The sequence below is a fragment of the Epinephelus fuscoguttatus genome, linkage group LG11, assembly GCF_011397635.1.
Source record: "Epinephelus fuscoguttatus linkage group LG11, E.fuscoguttatus.final_Chr_v1".
Classification (NCBI taxonomy): Eukaryota; Metazoa; Chordata; class Actinopteri; order Perciformes; family Serranidae; genus Epinephelus; species Epinephelus fuscoguttatus.
In genome coordinates, this window is record NC_064762.1 from 3898667 (window position 1) to 3920121 (window position 21455).

Sequence of the window (21455 nt, forward strand, 5' to 3'; positions counted from 1 at the left end):
TCGCTCAGCTATTGCACTGCAAAGATCTGGCGTTGGTTGCTTCATAGCCGATGAAGTATTTGCAAACCACCCCAGAGTTTATCCAGACTCTGGATAAAGAGCTGACATTTTCCCCTCAAGACAATATTTTGCTACGTTAGCTAGAAATTTGTATGCATTAGCAAGTTAGCTGTCGTTAGCCAGCTAAAATCAAATTATTACAATATACATCACATGTCAGTGTTTCCTCTAGGATTTTTTCTCAGCACCAGGGGCACTGAATTTTACGGCTGTTGCCATCTTGTGCTGGTGGTGTCATCTGGACCCACATGCACAGCCGCGATCTCCGTGCTGTCAAGTTCCCGACAACACCAGTCCAACCAACTGTGAGTACACCAATCGGCACACACTGCTGTCAATCATGACGTCAAATCCCCTTTTTATTAAACTAATTAAAACCAAACTTATCAGAGAAACAAACACTTGAACATACAGCAGCGTAGTAAGAACTACCTGAAATAACAGAAACCATCTTTGACCCTTTAGTTGGCCCGTGTCCTAGCCCCTAACATGGAGAGGGCGGGGCTTATGACCTATAGCAGCCAGACAACATAGAGCAATCTAAGATATTTCAGCTTCACTTTTGGGGAACTGTGATGTCATCCATCTTTATACACAGTCTATGGCTGCACACAGTTAGTGCATTTGTGGAGCTGAAGAGAGGCAATGCACTTGGGAACATGCATAACGTCACATCCTTTGGACTTTCCCACATAATTAGTCCAGACTCCTTTACATAATCCTCAGTCTGCAGGCTGTTGTAGGGGTGGGGGCGGCCTCAGTTTAAAGGTTAAGTTACATTCTCCTGCGGTGTATATGCCGTTCAGAGGCTGCTGCAAAGCGGCGCTGCCAGTGTTTGTGGAGAGTGACCATGGGCCATCTTGTTGAGGTCGGGATGTGGGGACAGTTAAATCATTATACAACCACAAACCACAGATTACCATCTGGGAACATGGACAATTATAAAGCAGCAAGACTAAATTACAGTGCAGTGGTTAAAGGAGTCGATGGAATCACATTTCACTGGAGTTGTACCTTGTTTAATTCCATGTGATGACTAAATGATTGTTTCTCTCATTCGCAATAAAAGCAATTAACACATGTAAAAATGTACATACAGAACCTTTAAAGGGATAGTGCACCCAAAAATGAAAATTCAGCCATTATCTACTCACCCATATGCCGAGGGAGGCTCAGGTGAAGTTTTAGAGTCCTCACATCACTTGCAGAGATCCAAGGGGAGAGGAGGTAGCAACACTACTCCACCTAATGGAGGCTGACGGCGCCCCAGATTCAAACGTCCAAAAACACATCATTGAAACCACAAAATATCTCCATACTGCTCGTCCGTAGTGATCCAAGTGTCCTGAAGCCCCGACATAAAAAGTTGAACTCTGTTTTTAGCCTCATTGTAGCCTGTAGCTCTAACTGCCTCTCTGTGAGACATGGACACTGCGTTCATGTGTGTTCACATGCTTTCGCTGGTCTCGCGCACACGTGAGATATTTTGTGGTTTCAATTATGTTTTTTTGGACGTTTGAATCTGGGCGCCGTCAGCCTCCATTAGGTGGAGTTGTGTTGCTACCTCCTCTCCCCTTGGATCTCTGCAAGTGATGTGAGGACTCTAAAACTTCACCTGAGCCTCCCTCAGCATATGGGTGAGTAGATAATGGCTGAATTTTCATTTTTGGGTGCACTATCCCTTTAATGTTTCAGGCTTTGTAACAGGCTCATAGACCTCCCATCAAATCTTACTCGCGTCATCCTTTTCTGATTATGTAACCAAACACAGTCACAGCCCACATCTGGGGACACAGAGCTGCATCGTCCCAACTGCTGCCTCTGCTCCAGCTGAGGGAAACCCCATCCTCCCTTGATGGGAGACTGGGACTGGCGTGTTGGTGTGGTTCCCAGAGACAGGAAGCAGCAGCTGTCTGTCTGTCTGACCCCTGGCTATCAGACTGGGAGTGCACGCCGGGATGGGAAACCCCCGGAAAGTGGGTGAGCTGGGCCCAGCTTGTAAGGAGCGCTGGCAAGCCGTTCACTGGAAGACAAGGAAGTTGAAAAGCAGTTCACACGGCCAAATCTGTCAGGCTGTTCACACAGTTCACGGAGGGTTTTAGATGAAATCCTGACACGCTATCTGTAATCTGCGCCAGATTAAGAGTTCGTTCTGATAGATTTGGGTGCCCAAACTCTCCTTGAACTCAGTTTAGCCTTTTCTTTTTTTCTGTAACACCAGAAATACTGCAGAATACTCAAACTGTACATTAAAGGTGACACAAACATGGATCCGGTCCACCATCGCAGCCTGTGAGGAGTGAGAGGTGAGTGTGGTGAGCGGAGAGGCATCATCCATCTTGGTTATCTCCTCCACAGAGGCCAGCCCAATTATCCCGTAAATCACGGCACCTGAGCCCTCCTAATAAATGTAGAGGCGCCTCTATCATCGTCATTCACGCCCTGCAGAATGAGCACACAAGAGTTGTGATACAGCTGCTATCGCTCAACCTGTTGAAGAGGTGAACATAATCAGGCATCAGCATTAATTGTGACTGAAAGGACAAGAAGCAGAGTACTGTGTAACAGGAAAGCTACAATCATATAGCAGATGTTTACAGCACTCATACCAGACATAAACTGATGATAACACACATGTTATCTGTAGCGAACACACGATTGTGCATAAACATGCCTAAATCAGGAATGAAGGGGGGTTTAGCCCTGAGACATTCTTCTCATTCTTGCAGCATCGGTGTTGATAACCTCAGGTCTGCTGCGCTTGTGCCAAGACTAAACATACAACACTCTAATGGGATATAAACGATGCAGAAGAGCCAGTACTTTTAAACCAGGAACAGATCACAGATTACAAACTGTAAAGCCCTCACTCATCACTGAACGCTTTATTCCAGGGCTGGTCGGCCATCTTTGACCTTTTGTAGGCGCAGTCACTGGTGTTTGTTCATTTATAAAGCCATACTGGGTGAACTCCCCTTGTACATTTGTTCTTTGATCGAACAGATGTCTGACTGTAGCTACAGTCTGAGATCTCAAGACTTACTTTTGTCGTCTGTTCCTGGTGCTCAGACTGAGCTGGGAAAGAAAGCTTTTATGTGCTCTGCTCCTCTCGCTTAGAATAACCTTCAAAGAGAGTTGAAACTATGTGAACTGGTCTCTGCCTGATTTTAAAGATCTGATTAGTACAAGGTTGAGTGAGTTGTTGGGTCTTGTCATTGTGCTTAGCAAGAGGGTTCCTGGATTCGAACCCAGGGTGTGGGGGGGGCCTTCTCTGCAGAGTTTGCATGTTCTCCCTGTGTCAGCGTGGGTTTCCTCCAGGTGCTCCAGCTTCCTCCCACAGTCCAAAGACATGCAGGTTAACTGGTGACTCTAAATTGTCCGTAGGTGTGAATGTGAGTGTGAATGGTTGTCTGTCTCTATGTGTCAGCCCTGTGATAGTCTGGTGAACCTCTTGCCCAGTGTCAGCTGGGATAGGCTCCAGCTGTTTGCGACCCCAACAGGATCCATCCATCCATTCATCCACTTATCTGGGGCCAGGTCGCGGGGCAGCAGGCTGAGCAAAGTGCCCCAGATGACCCTCTCCCTAGCAATGCTTTCCAGCGCCTCTCGAGGGACCCCAAGGTGTTCCCAGGCCAGATGAGATATGTAATCCCTACAGCATGTTCTGGGTCTGCCCCAGGGCCTCCTACCAGTGGGTGGAACACCTCTAACAGGAGGCGCCCAGGAGGATCCTGACTGGATGCCAGAACCACCTCAACTGACCCCTTTCAACGCAAAGAAGCAGTGGCTCTACTCTGAGCTTCTTCTGGATGTCTGAGCTCCTCACTGCTACAACAAGCGGCTGAAACTCATTTCTTGTATCTGCAATCTCATTCTTTCGGTCACTACCCAGAGCTCATGACCATAGCTGAGGGTTGGGACGTAGATGGACCATTAAATCGAAAGCTTGACCTTCCAGCTCACCTCCCTCTTCACCACAATGGTCCGGCGCAGCACCTGCATCACTGCAGAAGCCAAACCAAACCATCTCATGCTCCATTCTACCCTCACTCATAAACAAGACCCTGAGATACTTGAACTCCCTCGCTTGAGGCAGTAACTCTCCCCAAACCCAGAAAAGGCAATCCACTGGTTTCCAGCAGAGAACAACGGCCTCGGTTTTGGAGGTGCTGACTCTCATCCCGACTGCTTCACACACGACTGCTAACCACCCCAGTGCATGCCCAGCACACAGTGGTTCATTATTATTATAAACAGGACAGGACAAAAGAACGAGAGGATTTAAAAGGACGGTGTCTGTGTCATGTGTTTTAACTTGTATTTAACATGTTTTTCGTCATGTTTTGTATCGTTCCCTGCAATCATTGCTTTTCAATTCATTTCTGTAAACACGTCGCTGCCATTTATCTCCAAACTTTTCAGCTTCTCATGAGTCATGAGAAATGTTTTCAGCTTTGTGACAGTGCTTTTGAAAGTTTTCGACTGTCAGTCGCATTCTCATGAACGTGATATGTCAAGAACTCCTCGAGGGAATTTCTTCAAATTTGGCACAAATGTCTAGTTGGACTGAAAACAATGAACTGATTAGTTCTGGTGGTCGAAGGTCAAAGGTGAAGGTCAGGGTGACACCACAAAAATGTTTTTTGCCAAACTCAAGAATTCATACTCTAATTCTGAGAAGATTTCACACAAATGTCTGACAGGGATGAAATGATTAAGCGATGACATTTGGTATCCAAAAGGTCGACATCACTATGACATCCTAATGTTCGGCAAAAACAGTTTTCTGGTAAGTATTTAGCATCATAACTCAGGAACAGAAGGGGAGACATTTGGTCAGATTCTGAATTGATAGTGTAGATCAGCAGTCAGCAACCTTTAATATCAAAAGAGCCATTTTTGACCAAAACAAAAATAATAATTAAAAGAATCAGTGTGGAGCTGCAAAATATATTTGAGCCTTAATGAAGGTAACACAGCCTATAAAGTCAAAATTAGTCTGTGCTAATAATCTAAATGAGCTTTCATTCATATGTTTTACCACAAGGTGGCGACTCTGCAGGGAGGGCACCATCCATGGTTATTAATTTAACTTTGCAGAGCTGGCAGTGAAAGCGAACAAATGTGTCCATGTACTACTAAATTCTCTATTTTATTCTGAGACTAGTTACTAGTTACTTTTCTGGATTTGTCATCCATAACTAACTAGCCAGGAAGACTCAAGACGAGCCTCTGCAATCGAGGTTCGGCAAAATTTAGAGGAAAAGGTGCCAGGTAGTAGATGTATTACGTACATTTTAGTTCTTGAAATGTTAAAACAATTTATTCATTCTGTATTTAGGCTTCATGTTTTTACAGTTGGAGAATGTAAGAATTTCTTTAGGCCTACAACACTGATAAATGTAAATGTACAGTACAGGCCAAAAGTTTGGACACACCTTCTCATCCAATGCGTTTTCTTTATTTTCATGACTATTTACATTGTAGATTCTCACTGAAGGCATCAAAACTATGAATGAACACATGTGGAGTTATGTACTTAACAAAAAAAGGTGAAATAACTGAAAACATGTTTTATATTCTAGTTTCTTCAAAATAGCCACCCTTTGCTCTGATTACTGCTTTGCACACTCTTGGCATTCTCTCCATGAGCTTCAAGAGGTAGTCACCTGAAATGGTTTTCCAACAGTCTTGAAGGAGTTCCCAGAGGTGTTTAGCACTTGTTGGCCCCTTTGCCTTCACTCTGCGGTCCAGCTCACCCCAAACCATCTCCATTGGGTTCAGGTCCAGTGACTGTGGAGGCCAGGTCATCTGCCGCAGCACTCCATCACTCTCCTTCTTGGTCAAATAGCCCTTACACAGCCTGGAGGTGTGTTTGGGGTCATTGTCCTGTTGAAAAATAAATGATCGTCCAACTAAACGCAAAGCGGATGGGATGGCATGTCGCTGCAGGATGCTGTGGTAGCCATGCTGGTTCAGTGTGCCTTCAATTTTGAATAAATCCCCAACAGTGTCACCAGCAAACACCCCCACACCATCACACCTCCTCCTCCATGCTTCACAGTGGGAACCAGGCATGTGGAATCCATCCGTTCACCTTTTCTGCGTCTCACAAAGACACGGCGGTTGGAACCAAAGATCTCAAATTTGGACTCATCAGACCAAAGCACAGATTTCCACTGGTCTAATGTCCATTCCTTGTGTTTCTTGGCCCAAACAAATCTCTTCTGCTTGTTGCCTCTCCTTAGCAGTGGTTTCCTAGCAGCTATTTGACCATGAAGGCCTGATTCGCGCAGTCTCCTCTTAACAGTTGTTCTAGAGATGGGTCTGCTGCTAGAACTCTGTGTGGCATTCATCTGGTCTCTGATCTGAGCTGCTGTTAACTTGCGATTTCTGAGGCTGGTGACTCGGATGAACTTATCCTCAGAAGCAGAGGTGACTCTTGGTCTTCCTTTCCTGGGTCGGTCCTCATGTGTGCCAGTTTAGTTGTAGCGCTTGATGGTTTTTGCGACTCCACTTGGGGACACATTTAAAGTTTTTGCAATTTTCCGGACTGACTGACCTTCATTTCTTAAAGTAATGATGGCCACTCGTTTTTCTTTAGTTAGCTGATTGGTTCTTGCCATAATATGAATTTTAACAGTTGTCCAATAGGGCTGTCGGCTGTGTATTAACCTGACTCCTGCACAACACAACTGATGGTCCCAACCCCATTGATAAAGCAAGAAATTCCACTAATTAACCCTGATAAGGCACACCTGTGAAGTGGAAACCATTTCAGGTGACTACCTCTTGAAGCTCATGGAGAGAATGCCAAGAGTGTGCAAAGCAGTAATCAGAGCAAAGGGTGGCTATTTTGAAGAAACTAGAATATAAAACATGTTTTCAGTTATTTCACCTTTTTTTGTTAAGTACATAACTCCACATGTGTTCATTCATAGTTTTGATGCCTTCAGTGAGAATCTACAATGTAAATAGTCATGAAAATAAAGAAAATGTATTGAATGACAAGGTGTGTCCAAACTTTTGGCCTGTACTGTAAATATTTTAAAAAGCCACTGGAGAGGGGCTGAAGAAGCACATGTGGCTCTGGGGCCACAGGTTGCCTACCTCTGGTGTAGATCTGCTGTGCTGCTGGGTTGAAGATGTGTGTGAAGCATCAGTGTTGTAAAATATGTAGCTTCTTTGCAGCAACATCCATATTTGAAGTATTATCCACTGTCATATGAGTCTCGACCAACATGGATGTAAACTGCAACTTCCTCTTCACCTAATTCTTCATTACAGCTGAACATCTTGTATCAGCTAAGCTGGAGACATTCCACTTAAAAGCAACACTCATGGAAATCAATTAGCAGAATTCACAGGACAGTGAACATCAGGTGTGCACTCACTTTCTCATTGTTACATTTTAGTTGTGTGGCTATAGTTCACCGTAAGTGATCGCCCAAGACTTTAGACTACTTTACTTTATAGATTTTCATTTTGTATTGACATGAATGAAAACCAGTGAGTGCCTGCTCGTATAAATAAAGTGGGATTTTCTAAATACAGCAGCATGGTTTGCAAACTACATGTTCATTGTGGTGAATAACATAGGTATGGTTGGTTGTAAGTGCTTTGTCATAGGCAACTGGATTTGCTAGAGTTTCACCTCTCATCCAGGAAGCGTCTTCAATTCTAGAATAGAAGAAGCCTTTGCAGTAGCTGCTCCAAAGAATTGGTATATTTATACATTTTTTATTTGATAGGGATGATGCAGTTTAACATAGTTCCAATACAGAGTGTGGGACTGATGTGCTGCACAGAGTGTCCTCATATGACAGCATCACATTTTGGGTTTACTTGACCTTATACTTTGTTCTGTTTTAACCTGATGTCCTCATTTATGGACAATTCTTTGTGCCATCTAGTGGTAGTGAGAGCACAATACGCTAATCAATGTAAAAACAAGATGGTTGCCGTCTTTGCCAAGTCAGTCTGCAGCCGATCCTGACACAAAAGTGGACAAAACCTGATCGAATTTTATGGTTGCAAGTTGTTTATTAATTAATTAATTAATAATGTTAGTAGTTTGATATGGCAACAAATTTGACCAATTTTAGCAACAGGAAGCAATTAGGAAGTACTTGTTTGAGGACATTGGGACTTAAAGGGAAATTTCAGTTTATTTCAACCTGTCTCCTATCGTCCTAAATTTGTTTCAAGTGACTAGTGACATAACAATAATAGTTAGCATGTTAGCCGTTAGCCTAGATACAGCCAGGGTGCATAGTAGCGTCAGACCTGTTAAAACGTAAGTGAACGGGCAACCTTCAAGTGCAAAGTTAGTCCACTAAACAAGCTTTTTCTCCACAAAGACCGCCTCATATCGTTAGGATAAATGTCAGAGAACATATAGAAAACCACATGTAAACGTGTTGTCTTACCTTACCGGTGTGCTGCCATGTTTGTTTCCCATCTAGCTCTGCTTTCCAAAGCGCGGCCGAAATATATCTGGCGAGCTCTAGATAAAGCCCAGCTGGATACTACTCCAGGTGGAGGTGTCTCGTCCTCGGTCACATCCAGACCTTGAAAATAAGGCTGCAACCGGTCCCATTCCTTGCAACAAAGGCATTCCTCTTCTGTGGGCACTGGGGCACAGCATTCACAGGTACACCACCAATCTCCAGAGCTACGCAGCCTTGCAGCAGCCATTCCTCCTCTCTCATCCTCTACCTGTTGCGCCTCTCTCTCTCCTCCTCCGTTCTTCAATTTCACGAAGCTCTTCGTCAGTGTATTCTGGTTCAAATAAAAAAGGGCGGCCATCAAACTCTGCAAAATCAAATTCCTCCTCCACAAAGTCGAAGTCTGGCAAAAAGTCAGCCATTATTCTATAAATCTTTCATAAAATAAATGAATGAACTTTTCAGGCTACTGTCTGGTTCTGCCTTCCAGCGGTTGCTGCTTGTTCTCGCGATATTTCATGCACGGTATGAGATCGCTGCTTGTTCTCGCGATATTTCGGCCGCGCTTTGGAAAGCAGAGCTAGATGGTAAACAAACATGGCAGCACACCGGTAAGGTAAGACAACACGTTTACATGTCGTTTTCTATATGTTCTCTGACATTTATCCTAACGATATGAGGCGGTCTTTGTGGAAAAAAAGCTTGTTTAGTGGACTAACTTTGCACTTTGCAGGCTAACGGCTAATATGCTAACTATTATTTTTATGTCACTAGTCATTTGAAACAAATTTAGGATGATAGGAGACAGGTTGAAATAAACCGAAATTTCCCTTTAACTTAGACCTGATGTCCTCATTTATGGACATTCTTTGTGCCATCTAGTGGTAGTGAGAGCACAATATGCTAATCAATGTAAAACAAGATGGTGGCCGTCTTTGCCAAGTCAGTCCCACAACCTCCAATCCTGACACAAAAGTGGTCAAAACCTGATTGAATTTTATGGTTGCAAGTTGTTTATTTATGATTACTAATGCTTGTAGTTTGATAAGGCAACAAATTTGACCAATTTTAGCAACAGGAAGCAATTAGGAAGTACTTGTTTGAGGACACTGGGACTTAATTATGATTGACAGTGTTTAGTTTTTTATACTTATCGGGTCCTACTGATGCCAAATAGCTAGGAGAGAGTAAAAATGCAAACAAAAGTTCAGGAGTCTCAGGAGGATATAAATAAACTTTTTTTTTATTAGAGTGTGTGTGTGTGTGTGTGTGTGTGTGTGTGTGTGTGTGTGACAGAGACAGACAGACCTATCCCAGCCTCTCTTTCCTCTCTTGATAATCAGCTGTATTTATTCAAGGGTTTGGCGCGCGCTCTCCATCCCCAGCTCGCGCACAGCGGGACGGCGCGCCAATCAAAAAGCACCCTGGCCGCCTCACGAGGAAGCTCCTATTTTGACTTGTCCAGTTGTTGCTGACCGGCCGGAGACGAGGGGAGGCAACGGGACCTGGTCTTTGACGCTATGATGCAAAGTTTCATCGGAGTGTGTCACCTCTTCTCGGTCCTTCTGCTGCAGCTCGTACCTGCACAGGTAATTCAGACAACTGCAGAACATAAACTGTTTTTTCTTGTTAAGATATAAAACTGGAATTTTAAGTACTTTTGGGAGAGGCTGTGCCATTAATTAGTGAAATATTTATCATTATGAAAGTGTCATTTAGTTTTAAATTCAATTCATCCAGTGATATTTCACAGGTTGCAGATAAGACTTTTTTCTCTTGACTCCAAATGTGACTCCAATTAACACCTCAAATTAAACAGTAGTCACATTTAAATGGCACTTTCCTTTCCACTGAGACACATCTGCTCCACACACTGTGTTTTAGTGCCCAAACATGAAGATATCATCAGTATTTTGGGGATTGTTTACAGCCATGTGCTCAGATAGGAGCCTGAGCTGCAGCTGCTGCATGTTACTGATCCAGGTTGAGATTATGGAGGTGTTCAGATATCTGAGAGCAGCACTGTGAAAACAACCAGGCAGCAGAGCTCAGCTGCTGACATGATGTGGAGACTCTGCAGCTCCAGGTCCTGAGAGTGTAATCCTCTACATCTCTTTCTGGTTTTGCACCAACCCACAGGCATGACATATCAACCATTACAGAGTAAAACTGAGCTGCAGGCTAAAATCTATAAAGGTTGCTCTCATATGGAGTGTGGATTGAATTGTTTTAATGCAGCTGCAGCCCAGAAAGCTTCTCACAGGATGTGAGATGGGCAGAGTTGCAGCAATACTAGTTTTAAAGTATGCTGTGATATCAAAGTTGATGGTTATTGTACTGTGTACATCTACATATCTACGATACAACTGGAACGAGAATCTCTCTTTAATTTGAGTTATTTTCTAAAGGGGAGACTTTTTACACAGTTCCATTAACACAATGGTTTCAAGTTTCAATTATAGTAATAAAACCCCTCAGTTTTAATTCCTTTAAGGGTCATTCGGATTGATAATTATATACATACTGTGATACCATGAAACTGCGATATTTTCTGAGACAGTTATCGTACAATGAAAATCTCATATTGTTGCAACCCTAGAGATGTGTTTGCCAGATTTAAAGTTTAGAGTCACCCCTAAAATACTGTGAAATGTATTTTCCTTATTATCCAAAGTCCATCCCTCTACAAAGTTATTTTGTGTTTTACTGATATTTAAAGTGACACAGAAACAGATCATGAGAGGAAATCTTAGGACCACACAGTGCGCAATTCATCGAAATATCGAACTTGCAATATGGCCAAATGCGAGATCCAAATCACAGGAGCTGCAAGTTTTTGATGAAGGTAAAATGTGTCACAGCATGTTATTATAAATGAAGTATGGTGGTGCTACAGAGCTGCCCCAGCCTACAAATCATATTCCAGACATTTCAAGAACATGCTTGTTTGGTAGGGGAGACGGGGGACGGTTGTAACACAGTTACTCAGAGACTATTTGGACTGGACCGACCAAACTTTTAGAAATTAAACATGCATCTGTCTGCTAACTACGCATAGCATTTAAACATGATCACATATGACATGTCCTTCACAATAATTATTTGAATAGAAAAAGTCAGATGGGGACAGCTGCAACATGTTAAAAATACATTATAAATATTTTAAAGTTTTTGTCTGATTAAGCATAGTATATGCTGAATATCCATTGTCCATCCATCCATTTCCAACCGTTTATCCAAAGCCAGGTCGCGGGGCAGCACGCTGAGCAAACTGTTCCAGATGTCCCTCTCCTCAGCAACACTTCCCAGCTCCTCCTGGGGGACTCCGAGGCATTCCCAAGCCAGACAAGATATAGAAGCCCTCCAGTAGGTTCTGGGTCTGCCACAGGGCCTCCCTCCAGTTGGACGTGCCCATAACACCTCTAACGGGAGGCACTCCTCCAAGAATCACCACCTCAGTGTGGTGGAGGGGTGTGCATGTCCCTGTGATCCTGGGAGATGTGTTGTCCAAGGCTGATAACCCCTGGTAGGATCTCCTAAGGCAAAGTGGTCCCAGGAGAGGGGCCAGGGACCTTGGCGTACTGACCCTCGGTGTCACAGATATGCATTGTTGTACAACAATATATCATGTATTCATGCAATAATACATAGTATTATATATTTACTTAGTGATATTTTGAGTTTTGTTTCTATGGGAACCCTTCTGTCAGTAACCCTCTTCCTCACCATACTGTTTACTAATGGACCTTTACAATAATGAGGTCATTACGTTAACCGCAATAATTATGTAACTTACAGTGAGTTAAACTGTGCAAAATTCTTTTATGTAATCACAGTGACTTGTGCCTGCTGGAAGATCCTGCTGTGTGGTCAGTTTTGATTTGGCTGCTTAGCTCGGGGACGGTTGCAACAAGTTGTTGGGAGACTAACTGAGCACTCTGGCATATTTTTGATTGGAGGAATACAAAATCACATAATTATTTGTATTTATTTCTTTCAGTGAAAAAAAATGCAAAAATTCAAATCATTAATCTGTCAAAATAATTGCACTATGACTTTTTCTTGCGCATCTCACAGCCCTAAATTAATGTGAGAAAAACCCATCCGTGGTTTTTAAGACAACATGGATGACTTGCATGTAGAGCACAATGTCAGGGATATTTTTTATTTTCTTTAACCCATCTTTAACCAGGTACGTCCTGTTGAGATCAGTGATCTCGTTCACAGGGGAGACCTGGCCGAGACAGCAGCACACAGAAAGTTACAGCCAAACAACCACACAATGAGAAACATAAAAGATGCACAGTAACATGTAGAAATATTAGAACTCCTACGCAAAAACACAAGACCCAACCGACTCATTCATCCTCGTACTTATGAGAGCTTTAAAATCAGGCAGAGACCAGTTCATGAAGGTTATTCTAAGTGAGAGGAGCAGAGCACATACAAACTTGCTTTCCCAGCTCAGTCGGAGCACCAGGAACAGACTACAAGACTAATTCTTGAGATCTCAGACTGTATCTACAGTCACATCTCTGCTCAATCAAAGTACAAATGTACGAAGGGAGTTTACCCAGTATATCTTTATAAATGACCACTGAGCGTATGAAAGGTCAAAGATGGCCGACCAGCCCTGGAAAAATATGCACAGAGATGAGTGAGGGCTTGTAACAAATACAAGCATTAAAGCAGTTTTTAAAGACAAGATCTTATAGCTTGAACTCCTCACACAGAAATATGGATGCAGCCACATCTTTATCTGTACCTCTGGCTGCAGTTGCCACACACAAGCACTAACTGATATGAAGAAAATGTGGATTTAGCTTCAAGAATCAGGAAATCACTTATAGAATTGAGAGTTTATAGTTTTAAAAATACAAAATGACCACCACATTAATGAAAATCACATCTGTGTCCTAACTACTAGTTCTGTGTAGTTTCCAAAATTATTCCAAAACACAGGTGCAGATTTTGAGGGAGACACAGGGGACGCGTCCCCGTCAATATTGAGAACATGTGCATTTATCCCCTCCAGTAAAAACAAAATTGCAGAGGACTTTTGTTTTGAGAAAATTAAAGATACTTCCACCATAAACTGATGCAGAGAAGGCACAAAGTGGTGCATAGAAATAAAGAAACATCAGGTTTTCATCACAAATACCTGAACCTTATATGGAGTCCATACCTCCATTTCTCAGACTACACTGTGGCTTCAACACTTGTTAGCATTTTGCTTGATTAACTAGAGACACTGCACCTACGCTGTGCAGACCAGTGATGTGCAGAGCTGTTAGATATTGTTGTTTGTAAAAAGAAGAAAAGTCAATAAATATACTGGGAAAAAATCATCAGAATGCAGAAAATTACATGTTAGATGCTCAAAATTTTTCCAGCAGAGGACCCCTGATATAGAAACGCAACCTACGCCTTTGCATGAGCACGAATTAAAATGATGAAAATGTGGGTTTGTCTTTGAGAATCAGGACATACACATAAAGAATATGAGATATTGAGAGCCCAGTTTTTAAGTTACCTTTTTAAAAATTCAAAATGACCACCGCATTAATAACTAGCAAAGTGAAAGCAACTGTGTCCTAACTGGTTGTTGTTTCCAAAAAGTGTCCCAAATGCAACTTTGCAAATGTCTTCAGTATGATAATGACCGTCGTGTATGTGCTTGGCAGCTTTGTGAAAGTTATAAAATTAAAAGGAAGAAAAGAAAAATGAAAGGAGAGAAGAACATAAGTTTTCCATCTTTAATACTTTTCCAAATTTTTCCTTTTTTAGCAGGCCAGCAGTTTTAGTTGTTAGCTCATCACGTCCAACATGAAGCCACTTCAATCACACTGTAATGTTTATGCATGTGTGTGCATGTTTTATACTAATTACAGCTGCTGTGATGCATCTGGTTTTTTGGTTGGATGAAGCAGCACAAACTCTTTGGCACTCCCTTCCAGCGAACATAAAAATCCCACAATTAAACCTTACGTTGTCCGAGATTTACAGCATTCCCTGTGCATGACATTCAGAGGACAATGTTCCCATCCATGTTCACACAATGTGAGAGGAGAGCAGGAGAGGTGAGGAGTCAGAAAGAAGATTGTTGATACTGAAAAGAAGGAGAGAGCCAAAGTCAACTCTGCGCTTGCGTTCCTGCTCGATTTGGCGTTCAGAAATCAGGAACATTGTCACTGTGAGTTTGGAGGCTGGGATGTGAGAAGTTCAAGCAATTCACGCTGTGTCATGATACTTTTCAGTACTGCCTTTGTTTCAACTGTGTTTATTGTGTGTGAAAACAACCACAAGTGGAGGCAGCAGCTATTCTTTGCTGTTATTCTTTGCATTCTTGGAAGGTTTCTGCTTCTTGTGATAATAAACCTTCTGGTGTTACATCAGATTGAGAAATCAAGTGTTTTTGTTGTTGGTTGAATGGCTCGTGTTACTGCTTAAACAGCAGCACAGTGGTACGCTCCTGAAACCATGCTGCATCATTGTTTTCACTGGACCATTGTGGGTGCACTGCTTTTGCTCTGCCACATGAGGGTGCTCTGAAACTGCACAATGAGCCCACTGCTGCTGGAACCATGTATATCACGCTCATGTTCAACTTCTGTCCTGATTGTCTGCAGGTTCTGCATCATTACAACCAAGCTTTGTGTTGACGTTGATACTTTTATTGGATCAAATTAAAAGGTTGATCACTGAACATGTAAAATTTTCCGAATCTTTTTGTTTGTATTTTGCAGATCTCACACCCTCCAGAGGAAAGTCACTCAAAAGGTAATTGCAGTCCCACTCACCAATAATTTCCACCTCTCTCTTAAATGACCTAAATACTGAAGATTCAACTTGTCTTGTAGTGATGGCGTTCCAGGAGGTGTGGGCAAAGAGCCTGTGTCGGCCCATGGAGCAGTTGGTGGATGTGGAGCAGGAGTACCCTGGAGAAGTGGAGTTCATCTACATGCCTGCTTGTGTCCCACTTTGGCGCTGCTCTGGTTGCTGTGGGGACGAGAACCTGGAGTGCCAGGCTACGCTTGAACGCAACATCACCCTGCAGGTGCAGCAAGATTTCTAATCAGGCATGATTCATCAGAAGTACGTAAAGAGAGGTTTTAAAATGTGCTGTTCAGTTTAAAGGGAAGCTGAGTTATTTTTCAACCTGATGTTTTGTGTCTGAGTGACTCATGGAGACAACAATTTTAGAAATTGGTCCAGTATTGAGTGAGAGGGCAGACAGGCTGCGATGTCATATTAATGAGCAATTGTGCACTGCAAATTTATGTCCACTGAAAGGGCAGGTATTTGCCACTGACAAGCTTGGATTGTTATTTTAAGTGCCTGACAGTGGCAGCATAATGGAAAACATCCCTACAGACAGTCTCAAATTAGCACCTGCCACCTTACAGGTGTGGGTAGAGGTGGATAATATCGTCAGGTCAAATGTACAACAGAAAGATACCTTGAGCAGGGGCGTAGTTTGCAGTGGCTGTATCTGCCCCCTCACTTTTCCATACTGTGAAGCGAGTTTGACTGACGTTCAATTCATTTTAACAAGTCAGAGCTTGTTTTCACAAGTTGTCCAGGATGCACCGTGAGTGGATGGGCAAGATGCACACTTGCTGCTTCGTTTGTCATCACAGCAGAGATGTTGCCTCCTCTGTTGCCTCTCTTAGCGCAGAGCAGGGTGGATGTGCTGTATGTTTATGTGCAGAGCCCACAGTTAATAAATGAGCCATTTGGAGCCACAGGGCCCCTCAGTAGATGGCTTCACTTGAGCTAAAAGATCTAGGGTTACAGTATTGTAACCTTTGTTCTATCTCACAGAGGCTCTGCCCTCTACTGGACTCCATGGGTACAGTGGGTGGAGCCTAATTAAGGAACACCTCATGGGGGAGTGATGGCCTAACCTTGCACGGATTGAAAGATAGTGGGCAGTCGCCGTCGCTGAAGAAATAAAAGGATGCTGATGCCTTCCTATGGCTAGTGGCTGAAGCCGATGCGGAAGTTAGCATCGCACTGGTTTCCTAGGCTATAAATGAACCACACCATGGTTGCATGACCTAACGTCCCCACCCGTGATGACATTCTTTAGTCTTATTCAGCCACTTGTTAGCAACCACCCACATACAGAAACTTTAGAGTTTACAAGTGGGGTATTTACTGACGTGTTTTATGTCACAGAACAATAGTGAAAGTCTTAGACTTGTGTTAACCAAAGACTTTATTTCAGGCTCGTACTCGTCGTCCTCTGCTTATCCGGGTCTGACCAGGCATCTAACCAAACAGTCATATACTTTGAGACAAGGGAAACAGGAGTGGTAAAATGCTAACTCATTTAGAGGTTGAAGCCCCGTTCAGACCAAAGATTTGCAACAAGACGAAACCGTTTTGGAACGTTGCAGAGAAAAGTTGCAGCAGTGTGAACTGGCCGGGCTGGGCGACTCAAAATGACCACAGACATCATGTTCGTTTATAGAGATGATACACCATCTTATCTAGTTGCACTGGTGAGAACCAGCAGGTTTTTACAACGCTGCAGAACAGCGCAACTGAGCGAGTGTTATCCATAGAGTCCAGGAGAGGGCGGAGCCTGTTTGAGATGAGCACCTTTACGGGAAGTAAATTGATGGTGAACAAATGCCCCGAGTGGGTACATTGCAGCCTGTTTCGCAGCCGTCTCACTGAATACTGGACCAGTTTCAGATTATTATTGTTCCCATTAGTCAATAAGAAACAGACACATGAGAAAATAGGATCCACGTTGAGAAATAGCCCACCTGCCCTTTAAAGACATGGCCCTAACTTCAGTTTTCCCTGTCCTTTGTCTCTCAGGTGATGAGGCTTCACCCCATGTTATCTATGCACCACATGGAACTGACATTCGTGGAGCATCAGAGATGTGAATGCAGGTGATTCTTTCTTGCAAACACCAGATGCAAATTGAGATATTTATAGCACAGCTAACAGCCAGTTGTTTGTGCTGTTTTCTCTGTTTTCAGACCCCGTCAGAAACTCCTGAATAATAAAAGGTCAGTGGATGAATGTTTTATCTATCGGACCTGAAAACATCAATATCCTCACCGCACTTTCCTCTTCCTCCACAGCAGCAGTGAGTCTATCAAGAACAGACCTCGCAGGAGAAAACACAAGAAGACAGCAAACGGCTGTGGCAAGTAAGAGATGGATTGCCCTCCTGTGACACACACGCACTGTATCATAATGTTTGGACATTTACAGCTGCATTTATCTCTGTTTCCTCCACACTGTCAGAGTACCAAGGGCAGATGAGATTAAACAATGTCACAATATATTGTCTGCTGCGTTGCTCCTCTCCTTGGCAGGCCCGAAGGCCACAGAGCAGGTGTAGCTCAATAATCCAAGGCTGCTGATAGTTCCAACCAAGGTCTGCCAGTGTAAAGGTTGAATTGAAAAATCACCAGTTCACATATCAGGAAAAATAACAAGAGAAATACCAGACAAAAGAAAAGAAAAGACAACAAGGAGATCCGTGGAAATAGGTGGTGGGACTCGATATAGCAATAAACCTCTTCAGTGCCCCAATTTGTTCATTCATTTTCTGTCAGATTGTTGTCGGCAGCAGTCAGGATGAGAATTGATGGAGGAATAAATCCAAAAAGCAGCCAAATCTTCCTCATGCACAAGTGAAAATGCCTTTTTAGGTAGAATCCAATGAACTTTAAAGCCGAAGCGATTCAGTTCCAGAACAATATCATACCATCATTTTACAGTCACATCTTGGAGTTTTATGTGCAGTGAGTTTGGTATTTTGTTTGTCTGTGTGCTCACTCGTTTCACATAAAGTTTAAAAGGGCAGCATGCGTCACAGGTTGTCTCTCTGTGCCTCTCCCCCTCTTATTTCCTTCTTTTATTTGACAAGGGAGATTGTAACCAATGTTGAATTAGTGCACAATGAAGACATTGCCACAAGCAACGATCGTAATGCTGCGACCGGGTTTGTAGAGTGTTACAAAGTGGTTCTGTTAAAGGGGCCTCTCCACAGATCTCATGAAAGCCTCTATAGGAGTTTAAGGATACGGTGCTTTAGGAGATTGATCCACACAGGAGACTGAAAATCAATTTTTAACATTCTTTCTTTAACCTCTCTTTCACAAGTCCCTGAACTTTACAGAAGTGCAGTACTAAATCACTGACAGGTTCACATTTTTCTAATTCTATCTTAAGACAACACTCATGTCTATGTGTACACTGAAACTGTTTGCGCTGCAATCATTGCTCCTGTTCACGCTGGCTTGTGGGGAACAAAATACACAATGATTTTTTTGTGCAAAGTGGCATTTTAAAGTTGTGCTGGAGCTAACAAGAGGCTGAAATCTGAGATGATAGTAGTCTGGGTTAGTCAAATCAGTTGGGTATATTGGGCTATAGTCTTTTCATGGGGTTCACATTGTCATGAAATTCCTGGAAAAGCTAGGAAATTTGAAAAACTATTGTCCAGGCCTGCAAATGCTTTGGATTTAACACAGAGTTTGGGAGGAGGTTAGGTTCATTGGTTACCCTAAAATTGTCCGTAGGTGTGAATGTGAGCGTGAATGGTTGTCTGTCTCTATGTGTCAGTCCTGTGATAGTCTGGTGACCAGTCCAGGGCGTACCCCGCCTCTTTCCCAGTGTCAGCTGGGATAGATTCCAGCCTCCCCGCGACCCCAAACAGGATCCATCCATCCATTTTCATCCACTTATCCGGGGCCAGGTCGCAGGGGCAGCAGGCTGAGTAAAGCACCCCAGACGTCCCTCTCCCCAGCAACGCTTTCCAGCTCCTCCTGGAGGACCCCGAGGTGTTCCCAGGCCAGATGAGATATGTAATCCCTACAGCATGTTCTGGGTCTGCCCTGGGGCCTCCTACCAGTGGGACGTGCCCAGAACACCTCTAACAGGAGACGCCCAGGAGGAGCCTGATCAGATGCAGAATCACCTTAACTGACCCCTTTTAAACACAAAGGAGCAGCGGCTCTACTCCAAGCTCCTTCTGGATGTCCGAGCTCCTCACTGCTACAACAAGCAGCCGAAACTCATTTCTTGTATCCGCAATCTCATTCTTTCTGTCACTACCCAGAGCTCATGACCATAGGTGAGGGTTTGGACGTAGATGGACCATTAAATTGAAAGCTTCGCCTTCCAGCTCAACGAAAAAAATTTTTCAGTGGTCCAGACCCTAATCGCATTAGGGCAGTCAAGGAGCCTAGATCACCTGAGAGGCTCACTAGGTCTGAATGAGAAGTGGCGCTGGATATCATCTGCATACAAATAATATGCAATTTTATATCTGTTTATTATAGAGAGAATAACAGAGGCCCAAGAACCGAGCCCTGCGGGACACCACAGGACAGTGTAGAGGAATCAGATATAAAGTCGCTGATAGAGACAGAGAAACTCCTGTCAGAGAGATATGGAGTAAACCAGTCTAATGCAATGCCTGATATGCCAACGCAATCATGCAACCTATTAATGAGGATTTGATGGTCTACTGTGTCAAACGCAGAGCTGAGGTCCAGAAGTACCAACATGCAAAGAGATATATCAACACTATAACCCAAACACACGTCAAATTGCATTGACGTCTTTAGATTCTTGTGTTTTCTATCCCCCAAAAGTGGCAGGCCTTGACATTTTGTGAAGTACTTGTATGTGTCAGTCTGCTCTGTTTGCATATGTCACTATTTGGTGGCGGGAATGTCTGACAAGCAGTACAAGTTAACAATATATGGCTGTATTGGTATATAGGTCCACCTACCTAACTAGTTAAAGTCATGGAAATGGGGTAAAATGTTGACACAGCAAGGGAACGCTGTCTGTATGTAGAAACACACAGAGAGAATGTCGCACTACTAAGGACAAAGCTTTGGAAGATATCTGTTTTATTTGTCTCTAGAATGCCCTTTTGCACAAAGTAAGGACTGAAGATATTGTTCCCCATTACTTACACTGGAAACACATGACAGAGGAATCTCTTCACAGCCAGTGGCAATCAAGTCTTTTTTTCTTCAACAATCTGTTTATTAAATTTTCAACATTATACCAACAATTTTTTTTACAGTGGGGGCACTATATGACAGACACCGTCACAAGTCCTTCATCGCATACTTTATATTACATTTACTTTGTATACATCAAGTCTGAGTGAGTTTTATTGCAGAGGTTGTAATTATACTTCCCCTGCTACATCCAGCATACAAGATAAATCCTTGCCCCTATGATGTTTTATAAATGGGCCCCAGATTCATTGAAACCATTCGTGTTGAAGAGACATTTCCTTAAGCCAGTGCCACGTGCTTGGTCTCTGGGTGATTTTCCATGTTAACGTTACAGATCTTTTTGCTTGTAGAAGGCACACGTCTATAAAAATTAGGTCACTGCGTTTTATTCAATGTCCCTTTGCATGAATGGCAAGAACAAAGAATTTAGGATATCCAGTCAACTGAATTGACAAAATCTTGTGCACTATCTGCTGAACACCTGTCCAAAATTCTAGAAGTCTTGGGCAGCTCCAAATACAATGGAAAAATGTCCCTCTCCACACCACATCTGTTACACGAGTCTTGAATTTTGGGTTGTGAGTTTTTCCGTTGTGATGTACACCCTCATTAACCAGTTGTATTGCAGGAGTCTCAACTGTGTGTTAGCAGTTCGAGTTTGAGCTCCACTATATGCCTTATTCGACAACCAAGTCTTTTGATGTACATATGGGCATGTGAGTATTGTTTAAAGACAGACTTGAAAACACATGAACGTATCCTTTGAGCATTAGCAGCGTCACTACTGCCTCAGTCACTGAAGCACATAAACTTCTTCCCTCTTGGGGAACAAGGAACAATGGGTGATTTGAAGTAGGTGCTCACTCTGGTAAAAACTAGGTCAGCTGTTTGAAGCAGTGACTGTAAGCTTTCTCTGTCGGCTCTGGTAAGACAGAGA

The 21455-nt window shown here is 43.1% G+C and overlaps 1 protein-coding gene across 3 annotated transcripts in view; it reads left to right on the forward strand.

Annotated features, from left to right (window-relative positions):
- The first annotated feature begins 9898 nt into the window (after nt 1-9898).
- The window catches only part of LOC125897313 (vascular endothelial growth factor A-like), a 341071-nt gene continuing 329514 nt past the window's right edge, over nt 9899-21455 (forward strand). For 2 of the 3 annotated variants that reach the window (XR_007450407.1, XM_049590544.1), the window contains exons 1-6: nt 9899-10096; nt 15254-15287; nt 15368-15564; nt 17340-17416; nt 17507-17536; nt 17612-17680. Coding sequence is in view for 2 of the 3 variants with exons in the window: in XM_049590544.1 (XP_049446501.1) it covers nt 10028-10096; nt 15254-15287; nt 15368-15564; nt 17340-17416; nt 17507-17536; nt 17612-17680 (476 nt within the window). In the remaining variant the exon portion in view is untranslated. The remainder of the gene's footprint in view (nt 10097-15253; nt 15288-15367; nt 15565-17339; nt 17417-17506; nt 17537-17611; nt 17681-21455) is intronic. The other variant, XM_049590545.1, reaches the window with a different exon arrangement.